Here is a 13611-nt window from a genome sequence, read left to right as displayed (position 1 = left end):
ATAAGGATAATAAAAGTACTGCGCTATAAAGTGTCTCTTACATAGTTAGCACTAAATAAATGTTAGCTCTTATTATTATGATGATTGGGTACCTAACTCTCAATGTGAATACCAACAAGAGCGTGACTCTTCCAGACTTTGATTTTCCTTTTTTTTTTTGGACTTTGATTTTCTTAACTTGTAAAAATAGAATGTTTTGTAAGATACTTTAAGACTCCCAAAAGGATTATTACTTTAAGTATTAGGTAATAATTATCCATTTAAGAAACTGCCTATAACACAGTACAGAAAAGGATAATCAAAAATGTGTGAAAGAGACAAATAAGTGTTCGCATTTGAAATAGTAACCCTTTCATGAAACTTGGGCAATCTGATGGAAGGGGTTAAAGAGTGCAAATATCTGGAGCTTTCTAGCTGGGAGAAAAGAAATCTTGGGATGGGGAGGATGTGAAAGCTGAGCTATGGGATTTTTGCCTCGGCCCCACTTACCCCTAAGGGGGGACAGTGAAGAGCTAGAGGTTACCCTTTTCCCTTAACTGGCATCAAAGTTTGGAAATTATTTTCTTTCTCAAGTTTTTACCTCTAAAACCTTGGGATCCTGAGTCTGGGATAAATTAATACTTGGTAAAATACAGTATCCAAAGGCAGGCTCCTACCTGGCCTTGATTAATTACACGGAGGCAAGGCTACATTAATGGTTCCCTGGTGACCTCTGAGTCCTTGGGCTGCAGGAATTATACTGATGTCACTGTTCTTGGCCAAGGTGTTGGGACACGTGACCTGAAACTGTGACTCTCTGCTCCTCCCCCCATCCCATGATACAAATGATAAACTTGAACACTACTTGGCAAATAGAGGTAGGACTCTGTCTCAAGCTCTGAGAAGTTCCTCCCTTCCTTCTTGCTTATGTCCTCTGAATGAAGAAAATACTAAGGTCTTACATGCTAAGGCTGATGAACCCCAAAGAAAGCACAGCCTTCACCTGCAGGCTGGATGAATCTCAAAAAGAGCATATGCCAACTTTTCTGGTTTACTCCCCACCCCCAGCCCTCCCATATTGTTTTTTCCATGGTCATGCCTCATTTTCATCATTAGAATATTAAAGAGATAAAGGAGGAAGTAACAACAACAACCAAAAACCTCTTTCAGTCTTCATGGAGATAAATGGTGGCTCTTGAGCAAGACAGTGTCATGCTTCCCACAGTACATCATTCTCCCCTCTATGCGTCAGTCACAAAGTGATGACTTTGAACTTGAGATCCTCAACCTGGCCTTTCATGTTGAAAGTCAGAAGCTCCAAAGGCCGACTTCTCAGCCTACACATACCTCCTTCTGCCCTGCCATGCAGTTAGTTGTCCCAAACTGGGGGAAAAAAAAAAAAAAACCCAGGGAATTAATTTTGATAATTTCAATGCTAATTGCATTAAGAATACTCAGATAGCAGAGAGATTTAGGGGTTTGTTTTCCTCTTTCTGACTTGACTCCTGAATAGAAATACCTATGTCCTCCGGTCAAGGAATGAGATGACAAATGACACAGCTGACCCACGCACACTTATAGATCAGCATTTTCAAGAGGAAAAGGAGATCTCCTCATCCAAGACAAACAAACACAAAAAGAAGGATTCTCTCTTCTTCTTTTTTTTTTTTCAATTATTCTTCAGAAATCCCTCCAACCCTGCCCCCTGCATCCCCCAGGTGATCTGGGGTAGGGCTGATTCAGAGCTGAGATGCCCACCCATGTCAAAGTGTGGTTCTCTTAGCCCAGTAGAAGTTATAATGCAGCCTAGGCTGAATTATATTCACTATATAAAGTAATTTTTAAATAGTTATGATGGGCTTATAATGCCAGACACTGCGAATCACTCCTAAAAGGAGAGATATGAGAAGAGGAGAAACTGCCATGGAGCATGTGAAGGGACAGACGTCAGGGCTTAGCCTCAGGGACCTACAAGTGGAGTCTTGTTCATGTCTGCAGTGCTACTCCTGGGAGTGGGTGAGTCAGGACAGTTGACCCTCCTGTGCCACATTTCCTCCAGGTTTGGCCCTCATCAAGAAGTAGTATTCATGAATCTGCCACATGCCCTAGAGCAGTAGCAGGTGTTGACACTGACACTGCTGGCCCGGACTCTCTGCCCTCCATTCTTCCTGGCCTCTTCCAGGGGCTCTGAGGGCAGCCGATGTACCCTCATCCCAGCATCTCATCCCCCAGGCTGTTCGTGAATCTGGTGTCCTGGGAACAGTGTTCCCAAAAGTATAGTCCCTACATGGGTCATATGCAAGATGATGAACCTTCTGTATTCTAATAAAAACTGTATTTTTGTTTTAATGTGAATTTGAAAAAAGAATTAAATAGCACATTGAATTCATGATTCCGTAGCTATTATTGTTTAGCATGAAGCTATATGTGGTAAGTATCTAAAGAAAATTATGACTTGATTTAAAGACACATGTTAAGAAACTAATAGTATTGGTGGTGTGGACATGGCAAAAAACCTGAGAATGTATGAATTTTGGAAACATTGCTCTAAGTAAAGGCTGGGGTCTTGTCCTTATTTATTGCCTCAGCTACCAACGCTTTAAGGCTTTTACTTGGGGTGAGACAAAAGGGTAGAGAATTTAAAAGAATGCAAACCAGGAATCAAAAGGTATTTAGTCCAAGCTCTGACACTAAGGCAGTCTGATCTCAACCTAACCTCTTAATTTCTATAAGCTTCCATTTAATCTGTAAAATGAAGTGGTCAGATTCAACTTCTTAGAGTTTCCTTTCAACAATAAAATTACGTCATTCCCATTGCTCATGATCTCGCTGGAAGCGAAACTTGAACTTGAGATCCAAAGTCATTTCTCATACCCAGGTTGGCTCCACTCTCCTCTGGATTCACAGTTCCTTCCTGGCTCCAAAGTTTTTATGGGTAAGAGGCACGCGGAGCCTGAGTGAGACCTTTGTATCGCACTTCATGATGGACAGAGCATTTTCAGTACTCTATTCGATTTGTAAAAGCACTCTGAGAGGAAGGGAGTGTTTCCTCAGAGTTCAGCATATTGTAAGCAATAAACATCAGCTATGTGAAAGATTGAATGAATCCCTGTTTTACAAGGAGAGAGACGGACACAAAAGAGGCCGTGGAGTGGGGAGACATAAAGTGGCTTGCCCAAGGCTGTTCAGCTCGTGCGTATACAAAGCCAGTCTCCATGCCAGGTCTTCTGATCACAGAAAGTAGAAAAGCATAGGTTCAGGTAATCCAGCCTTGAAGGTTAAATCCCTTTTCTGCCCACTAACCAGTTGAGCAGGTTTTTGTTAACTGCTTGGGGCCTCTATTGCCTAAACTCCAAAATGGAGATGCCTAGCCAGCCCTGCCTGAATCCGTGCTTGGCACGGGGAACCACAGTAAAGGATGGCTGCTATGACTTTTATGACCAGGAGTGTTTTTCTTAATGCTTTTATTACTGTTCTGGCACAATACTACAGATGTCCCCTGAGAACTGTTCTTATGCCAGGACTGAATTCCCAGCAGACTTTAAGGAGATTCTGTTAACAGCATCCAGGTGGAGGGGTCGCCCATGTTTCAGGAGGAATTCTCATCGCCTGCAGCCTCCTGATCTAGGGAGCGTTAGGTCAACTCAATGAGAAGAACGCTGCCGGCCATTGACCTGCCGAAGCTGTGGTATGGTAATTGGCTTGTCCTAATGCTGTGGGAAAAGGGGATGAGGAACACCGTTTGCTATTCTTAGAAACCAGTCTAGTTCCAATTACAGGTGTCAAAGGAGAGCTGGGACCGGGCAAGCTAAACAGGTAGTTACAATAAATTCCTGGTAGGAAAGAGGCCTCATTTGTGTTGGGAAAGATTGTAATTGTAAGAGAAGTGAAGAAACTTGAAAACCATGGTAACCGGGGGCTGTGCCAACTCGTGTGCCCTGGGTCGAGTTCATTGTCAGCTTGTGCTCCCTGCATCCTTAAAGTGCAGCAGGTGGGCCTGCAGGAGAGAGAAATGCAGGGAGAGGAACGGCACTGGGCTCGGGGAAGTGCAAATCTTTTATTAGCTCAACAGAGATTAATATTTCTAGTAGACATTCTTAGCTACATGCTACCTAAGTAGGTAAAAGGCTTTAAGATAAAGAAAAGCCAGGCCGCAAGCCAGGTCTTCTGATTACAGGAAGTGGAAAAATATAGACATTGGTGATCCTGTCCCAAAGTTTGAGTCCCAGATCTGCCCACTGACCAGTTCTGCCCACCTACGAGCTTTTAGATAAGAGTATAGAGCATGACGTAAAGGTTCTGGTTATGGTACTATTTGACTAGTTTTGATAAAGTTTACCTCTGCCACTCTGTGCGAAGAAATGACTACGCAGTACTTCAGTGCCTTAAAGATTTGGGGGGTGGGGCAGAAGCGAGAAGGACTACTTCCCGGAGACGAACTTGGGTTGTGTTCATTAAAAACACTTCTGTAGCATATTTGTGTGCAAACTGTATGCCTTATAAAGGAGTTTTATTTTTGCATCATAACTACTCATAAAGTTCAGTTTTTAAAAGAAAAAAAACCAAACTATACTTTCAGAAGAAATCAGTTATTTTATGAATTACCTACTTTGTGCCTAGACAAGTGAAGAAGTATACTTGGTATTCCTGGCTTTAGGGACCTTCAGTCTAGAGAGCAGCCAGAACGTGCTCGCCTGAAACCATTCGTAGAACAGTGTATTTCAGACGTCTGTATCTTGTATGCCTGTGGATAACCACCACAGCCATGCATGTGCAGTATTAATTATATACTAGAATAAGTTTACTAAATTGTGCCGTACAAAGTAGAAGGGCAAACATCTAGAAGAAGAGTGCTCATTATGAGCAGACGTCATTGGGGATGATTTGCAGAAGACTGGACTGGAGAACGCTCTTGCAAATCCTCCCTCTGCCCAAAACCCTTCCATGGTCCCCGTTCGCCACACTGGCAAGCCCAAACACTGTGTCTTGCTCTCAGAATTCTCCATGATTTGGTTCTGAGTACCCAACCATTTCATGGTCCCTATTAATTTCCACTACACTCTCTTATGTAGACTGTTGCATTAATATTGTCACCTCTGTAAATTATATGACCTTGGGTAAGTCACTCAGTGAATCCCTCAGCATGGCAGTCTCCTAATCCATAAAGTGAAGGCGCTGGGCTGTGCAAGCAGCTCAGCAGTGCCCTTCATTTGTGCTCATTTACAAAGCACTTCATTTCGTTTGATCCTCCCAACAGCCCTAGGAAGTTGAGAGGACAGGGATTATCCCATTTTTTACATAAGGACACCAGTTGAGGTGCTTCTGTCTCCCAACTCAGTGCTAACCCTTCAAGCCTGGCAGTGTTAGGTGTCTGTTCTCCCTCTAGCTGGTTCCTAACCCAAACCTGCATTGCTGTCTGTTCAAGGTCTGCCCATCCTTCAAAGAACAGCTTCATTCCCACCTTTTCTCAAGTCGGCTTCAGCTTTTATAGACAAAACTCCCCCCCAGTTAGAGGCAGGAATACAGAGTTTGGTACCACCCACTTCCCACCTCCCTGCCTGTCTGTCCATCTCATCCTGCACTCCCCTGTCTGGTTCCTGGGCCTGACACTTGTCCACAGCTGGGTAATGAAACCTCCAAGCCCCGCCTGTTGTTCTCTACCCCCTGCACTGTCCTCGCTCAGGAGGAACCTGCGGAGCTCATTCAGGAGAAGCTTGTGGGATTGATTTGGGGCCAGAGGAAGATAAGCTTAACTTCTCTGGTACAGGGTAGAGTGGGAGGAAACATGGGAGTGACATCCAAGCAGCATTCAAGGCCAGAAGTCAAAGTGACCTTCAATAATGGTAACATTAGGGTCCACCTAGGTGATAGGATCCCAAAACTGAGATGTTCTTGTTCACTCCCCTCCCCCATCACAACCTACACACATGTTCGTGCACACACACAGACCCACTCCCCAAAGCAATTGCAGTTGCCACCCACCCTGACTGACTAAACACACCGCAATGGACAGCGTTTGGCGGCTCTCTCCGCAGTTATTTTGGACCAAAACACATGCTAAAAACCAATGACATGGACCTTCTTGGGTCGCTGTTCTGTGACTGTTTGCTTCTCTCTAGTCCTGCTCCCAATTAATCTGAATGATTGAGCTTTGACCCACCTTCACCAGTACCGACAAGTGGACCCGAACCACCACCCGGCCCCAAGCCAGGCCCTGATTCCTGGACAGCCGACAGAAGCAGAGAGCATGTGCCAGAGCAGCAGCTTTTATCTACAAGCAAACTCAGATCTAACGCTAGACCCCAGGGCAGCGGGAAAGCCTCGTGGGTGGTAACACAGACTCTGGAGCCTGCGCTCGTGTCCCAGTTCTCCTAATTACCAACCGTGTGGCTCTGGGCCCTTAGTTTATCTGTGCCTCAGTTTCCTCATCTGTAAAATGGAGACAACAAGAGTACCTACCTTACGGAGTTTTCGTGAGGATTACATGAACTGAAACTCATAGAACAGCCCCCGGCACAGAGTCAGTAACAAGAAAGTGTCAGTTGCTAGTATTTTTATTGTTGTCATTGTTTCTTACTACTGTTATCATTGTTTAGAGGAAGGAGTTGTGATGTGAGACTATTGCTGTGAAGATGAGAGAGGTTCAGGCACACACAGAGGTCTCACCTTCAAGCCCCTGTCCTCCCCGTCACCCACTTCTCTCCTCCAGCACATACGCAGACAAATGCTTTTAAAGAGAAAGAATTCCTTTGAGACAAAATGTTCTTTTCCTCTTGGTGACCTTGACTGAAGGAGCCACCACACACTCTGAAGTGGCCACCTGCTTCTCTTCCTCCATTCTTACCTGCTCTCTGGACCGGGAGGAGGAAAGAAAAGAGCAAGAATATTGAAAAACAGCCAAGAGGTTTGTTAAAGACTTCTCAAAATAGACCAGACACACACACACACCCCTACCCAGCAACTTGGTCAAAGTACTTACATAGGCGTTCTAAATAAGCTGACTCTTGAATTTCCAAGGAGAATGGAGTTCAGGAGGCATCTACGGAGAGGAGCGAGACACTCACCTTGTTTTTGTGCCCCCTGAGAACGTCCCACCATCGCCTGTCTACCCCGGCTCTCTCAGAGCAAGAACATTTTTAAAGAGCCGAGTGCAGCTCCTTCTTTCAGAGGCTGTTCCAGTTCATCCCCATCACATGCTAATAGTCTCATTTTGGATACAATTGGCAAGTATCCTGCCAAAGAGGTCAGATGAAACATTTCTTTCATGTTTAAAGTGAGGAAAAAAAGAAAGTCCCCCAGTGGGAAGAGTCCCCAGAGGGACATCTGAGGTTTGGGAATCTTGCTAAACCCAGGAAGACAGGAGGGCGCCTCCAGGTCAAGTGAGGGGGCGGTGGTTTGGATGGGAGCAGAGCCCCTTCTGAGTGTGGAAGACGTGCCGAGTCTGTGCAGGGCTGGTAGGAGTGTGATGGGGGGATGGGAGGCATGTCTGTGGCGTGAGAGGTAGGTGTGGGGGGAGAGAGCCCTTAAAATGATGCCACAGTTTATTCCAGGCTGCGCAGGACACGGAACACAGTCAGGGCAGGGCAAGTGGCGACCTCCAGGGCACCTCCTTCCTCAGGTGGTGCTCCAGGCCTGACCAGGGGCATGGGCTCCGGGAGTTTGCTCTGGCTGCTGCCAGGAGATTATCTGAATCCATTCAGACACTTATTCCTAAATAACTCTCCTCCAGCTGGGTCTTCCATGGGGACTTGCCAGCTGCGGTGGTTGGACCACAGCTGTAGAGTCAGAGGAATGAAGCCTCAGGGAAGACCTGCAGCAGGGACTCCAAGATGGACAGACGGAGAGCCTGCTGCTTGGGAACTTTCTTGGCACATGATTGGGCTCAAAAACTGCCAAACTGCCAGTTACCTTTGTGTGTGTGTGCGCCAATATTACACTTATTCTTTCAACATTAAATAAATCAATGAGTTAAGTACCCACTATGCGCTAGAGACTATCTGGTGCTAACTAAGAGTGTGGGAAGAAGGGGGAAGAGAAACAAGATGAATATGATCAGAACCTGCCTGGGGAAGCTCATAAAGACAGCACAGAGTGTGTGAACAAGCAGACACAGAGCTGAGAAGACACAGCACCACTGTAATTTGCTTTGGGGTGTCAGGAGGACTTCTCAGAAGCGTTGATATTTACTTGTCAGGAAGAAAGAGAAGAAGTTGGCCAAGCTGAGAAAAGGGCCAGGAGAAGTAACCTGTGTAGTAGTGATGAAAAATGCAAACCCTGGAATGAAACAGCCCTAGGTTCAAATGTTAGCTTAATGGTTTACCAGTTTGTAAAACCTGAATCAAGTGCTTAACCTCTCTGAGCCTTAACTTTCTCATCCATAAAATGGGAATAATTCTACTCATTTCATAAACACAATTAAACAAGATGAGAGCTGCAAAGCTCTTGGCACAGTTCCAGTCCAAAGTAAGCACCTACAAATGTAGAATAGGTTGTTTTTCAGCCTGTTCCCATTTTCTGTTGAGGATTGTTAGGAAAGTGGTGAAATGGGCCTCCCAGAAATCCCAGCCTTCAGAGAGGCCCAAAATTCAAGCAGGCTTTGGGTCATGGATCTTCAGCAGCCCTCTAGTCAGGCAGAACACAGTGGAATGTGCTAGCACAGTGGAATATTCTTGCTTATTGGCTTATAAAATATACAGATAAGTTTCCTCTAATTCTCTGTTAATTTCTTCTGGCTCCAGGGCTTTGCCTTGTGAGTCACACTCAGTCTGTAACTGGCAAATCCCAAGGAGGAGGAACTGAAATGCGAGCCACCTTCCCATCCCCCACCCCCAGAGCACTGCCTACCCAGCGTCCACACCTTCCTCATAGGGCAGAGCCTCCCCGGCCCCAGCCACACCTTCCTCATTTTCCTTCTCCTTGCCTCGCCTTGAAAAAAGGAAGAGTCAGGGGAGAAGGGGAATTCCAGGCTAGCTTACACAGAACCCCGGGAGGAAATGGCATTTGTTTTCACGAGGAGGAAATCCAGCCTTTTCAGTTACCATTTGAAGTGCTAATGTTGCCTCAGCAACTCTCTCATATGCTCAAACGGTGATGCCCTGAGGTGTGGAACTTCCCAGGGTGAGGTGCCCCGCTGCTTCTGAAGGTAGCAGCTGCCGCAGAGGTGGCAGCTGGCACAGGAAACAAGACCTCCTGGGCATGGGGCCTGATAAAGATCTTGTTTCAAAGGACCCTGAATCCCATGCTGCCACCCTCTGAGAAGAGCCCGTGGGTGGCAGAATCGTGAATAAGGTGGTCCAAAGATTTCAGTACAATCTATTGACCTCACATGTTTTGGCCTCAGATTGGGCAGTACCAACCCTCAGAAGGGCCCCTTCGCTCAGCTGCACTCAAGGGCCCATCAGGTGAAAAATCCCTTGCTAATTCCAGCTCTGGTCTCACAGGCTGTCCTCTGTGAACAGGAAAGTGTGGCCTTAAACAGCCGCATCTGGAAGCTGGGGTTACACTCAGAGCTAGACAGTCACCAGTCCCACAGAGGGAAATCTGGTCACACTATCACTTGCTGTTTGCAAAAAAGAACAGCACTTGAGATGGGGAACTCCTGACTTACCTTTAGAAAGAGGTGGTATATAAATAAATTCAATAAGTCGCAGAGTTAGAGGAAATCCAACTGCTTAGAGTTAAGGGAAGAAACTTTGAGAAAGGTCAACCCTACGATTTCCTATATTAAGCTATCCCTGGGACAAGAAAGAAGAGTCTTATAGCAAAATCCACTATATTCCTCCTTTGCCATTTTTTTAAAAGGGGAAAGTTAAATTAAAAGGTCCGTTTTTAAAGTTGCTCCGAATTACAATCACTGTATCCTTTTGAATCTCGAAATACCCCCATCACCTTATCTTGCAGTAATAATCCTCATTTCACAAGCTCTTAAAGAGCTGTTAAGAGGCTTCAGTGAACTATGAATTGTTCTAATTTTTAACACAGTTTAGAGGCCAAGAAGCCAAGTGCAGCCTTTCAACGTAGGAGTGGAGGTTTTCCACAAGGGGACCTGACCTTGAACTTTTTCTACTTGATCCAGTCTGCACATTTGAGCATTCAGCGCCATAATTCTATCTGATGCGGGCTCATTGAGTCGAGGAGTCAAAAGAAAGATTTCTTGGACTCTCAAGGTCTGGCGGTAGTGCTCTTTTATTCAGAGAATAGCATGGAGTAGCATGGGGACAGAACCCATGGGCAGTGAAGAGCTGCAATGTGTTGAGGGTTAGAGCTAAATTTATAAGGCATAGGTATGTGAGTTATTTCTTTACAAAACACAGGAAAGATCATGAAAAAAATCGTTAAAATGGTATCAGTGCAGGTAGGATCTGGTTATTGGGCGGTCCTATAATTTCAGATAAGAATGAGATCAGATTAAGTCAGGACATGCTATGCTTCCGGGAGGATGATATAGGTTAGTATGTAGGGCAGGTCACCTTGGGCTTCTCTCCCTGGGGCAGCCTTGATCCTCATTACTATCTTTCCAGCAGTAAAAAGGGAGAGAAATGAATTGATAATTTCAATCTGGCTCTAAAGCATTCCAGGAGCAAGGAGATGGGCATGTGAGTATCCTTAAGTGTGGAAGCTCTGAAATGGCGCTATATGGTCGGTCTGTATCTGAGCAAGCTCTGGTCTCTGTCTCGATGGTAGCAATGAACCTCCTTGCTTCTCTTTTGGAAATCATAACCAGCAGCAGCATGTATGTCTGATGCAGCCTTCTTTCACCCAAAACTTTTGGGGAGTTACTAGAGTTAATAAGTAGACTGATTTGCTTCTTAGCTCTGCTCTAATTCCTTTGGTGGAAGGGCTAATGAGAAGAACAACAGACAAAAGTCGTTCGTAAGACAAGGAAAAAAATAAAAGAAGAAATGGCAAAATAATCTAGAAATGATAAGTCTCCAAAAATGTGGGGCAGAGCCATACCTTTGAGATCCGGTACACAAGAAATGGACACTGGTCCAGGATGGTACGTTTTGAATAGGACTTTAGCTTGGTGCGCACGGCATCTCATTTAATCCTCCTCAAGTTGTATGAGAGGGCAGAGTGCCTCTTCTCCCTCTGTTGCTGCAGGTGAGAGGTATACAAGTGGACAGGGTTAAGTAAATAGCCCGTGGTCACACAGCTAATAATGGTGGAACCACACCTGAATCCACATATTCAGACTCCAGATTTCTGATGCTCTTTCCAATGTGTTTCAGAGTCCCGTTCATTTGCTGAAGTAGTAAATAATTTCCCAGTGGCCTGAAAGAGTAAATGGAGACCCTAACACCAGCTTCAGTGCCCAAGCTTTAACTGTTATGGGACAAGAGCCCAATTGATTCTTGGTATTTCTAAGGTGAAATAAAACTGAAGTATATACATTATTAGTCCAAAGCTCACACAAAAAGAGTGTTGTGCTTCAAAGCAGTAATCTTTGGAAGCAGTATTGTTATTCTTACCAGGCTATGTGCTCAAACAGTTGTTGTATTTTTTAACTGCCCATTAATAGTTGCTTTTGGAACCAGATTTCAAACTACACAATAAAACATTCTTGTTACTTTATAATTGCACCTGGTTATTTCTACAAATGAAAAATAGAGTTAGCTACCAGACTTGACCTTATTTTTCACACCAAACTTGACATTGTTCTCTACAAAATCAAATTCACCTTTCAAGGATGAAAACTGGACACACTTCCCAAAGAGGAGTTTTAAAAAACGCTTTGATTTAATGACATCATTAAAATTAGTTCATCTCCTACCAAGATAACCCTTTTGAAGTAGACACTACTGATGTAGCTGTGTGGTTCTGGTTTATTAAAAAACCAACCACATTACTTTGTCACGACCCTCAGGTAAAACATTGTAAGTCTTCCAGTATTTCACAAGTGGTAGAAAGATGAGCCAGAGCCTATAAGTGAAGAAAACAGGACATCAGAAGATTTTAAATCCACTACCCCTGCAAACAATAGCAGCAGCAGCAACAGATTGGTGTCATTCTTAAAAGATAATCAACTATTACTGTGGACTGTTCTCTGAATTCCAGGCCAGCCAAAAGGTGTTAAATGTTGGCCATTTACTCAACCTCACTTAGCATGAGAAGCATTTTGGTAACAGTATTAAGATCCTGGGTTTCGTTCTAGCTCTGACTTCTATGCATCATGATCTCAAATGTATGCCTTTCCTTCATCTTCTTTCCTATGCCTTTCCTCCCTCACAGGCAGCATCGCCGCCATCACGGTGACCGTCATTGCCGTCGTGCTGTTGGTGTTTGGAGTCGCAGCGTATCTGAAGATCAGGTGAGATGCACCTTACTCTTCTTTATGAAGAACAGGATTCCATGTTGTCGGGTTCCAGGCTGAGAGCTGTTTTGCCGAGTGCTTTTTCCTTGATAAGTATCTGAGCTCTCGGAAATATTGGCAGGGAAGAGAAAATGGCCAGCGTACTCCACGCTGGACAAGAACAGATGGTACAGTATCTGAAAATTGGCAAAGCAGAAAAAAATAAGCTGGAATATACAGCATGATGATGTAATGGCACACGAATGAACCTAGAGTCAGGAGACCGAGGCCGTGGCCATCTGCCCTTAGCTCACCTTCTCACCCTGAGAAACCCAGTCGCCTCCTGAACCTCAAGTTGTCTCATCTATGGTATGAGGGAGAGGCCTGGGCTCAGTGCTTCCTGATTACTGATGTTCTGGACAACCGTGTGTGGATGTGTATCCCGTCTGTAAGGTTTTCACTGGTTCTAAGGCAAAATCTTGAAAATATAAGGAAAGTGTAGCATTTTCTATAAATTGGGATTTTTCGCCTGAGATTATGTCCTTATATTTTTGGTTCTCAAATATCTCTTATTTTATGAAGTGAAGATGATCACAGGTGGTAGCTGCGTTTTTGCTTTCCTTAGCCACATAGAAAGTTGCAGTACTCTGGGAGTCCCTCGCTTTTGTTGTCTACTGCTCTGTGAAGTCCCAAAGTCTCAAAGCCACATTACTCACACTGAGTGTGCTTCAGCTGTAAAATGCCAAATGGCAAGTGACAGTCTGATTTGCCAGTCTGGGCACTGCCTGTAACAAGGGACAGTAGGACATGTGTCTCCATGATGAGGACAGCCACTCTCTGACCTCAATACATTCTCCTCTCACCGGCCATCTTATGGAAGCCGGATCTGACCCTGTCACTCCCTCCCTCAAAAGCCCCCAGTGGCTTCCCTGCACACTTAGAATTAACCCCTCAGGTTGGCCCTGGAGTTCATTCATGGACCCGCCCCTGCCTACCTCTTCTCACTCATCACATCCTTCTTTCCCTCTTAACCGCTGAGCTGCAGTCACACTGGCTTCCTGTCCAATTCTTAGAACATAGCAGGTTCTTTTTCTGTCCTGGCTCTTGGCTCTTGGTGGTCACTCTCCATGAAATGCTTTTCTTCTAGCTTTCCCTCATTCATGACTTTCATGTCATGTCCTCCAAGAGATGTTCCGTCCAGTTTGGTGCCCTGTTATTTGTTCTCTTAGTGCCTCAGTTACTTTCATCCAGGCACTGTCGCGCATACCCGCACACTCCTGACTGATTTCTCTTCCCCACCGCCATACTGCTTCCTCAAGAGGCTGTGCCCGCCCAGTGCT

At 45.0% G+C, this 13611-nt stretch overlaps 1 protein-coding gene across 1 annotated transcript in view; it reads left to right on the top strand.

The window, feature by feature from the left end:
- The window catches only part of PARM1 (prostate androgen-regulated mucin-like protein 1), a 107708-nt gene that overhangs the window by 80199 nt on the left and 13898 nt on the right, over positions 1-13611 (top strand). Inside the window, exon 3 of the mRNA XM_014865121.3 lies at positions 12211-12289. Within this exon, the coding sequence (XP_014720607.1) occupies positions 12211-12289 (79 nt within the window). The remainder of the gene's footprint in view (positions 1-12210; positions 12290-13611) is intronic.

This window comes from Equus asinus, chromosome 3, assembly GCF_041296235.1.
Source record: "Equus asinus isolate D_3611 breed Donkey chromosome 3, EquAss-T2T_v2, whole genome shotgun sequence".
In the NCBI taxonomy this organism is placed as follows: Eukaryota; Metazoa; Chordata; class Mammalia; order Perissodactyla; family Equidae; genus Equus; species Equus asinus.
This window is presented reverse-complemented; position numbering and strand designations above follow the sequence as displayed.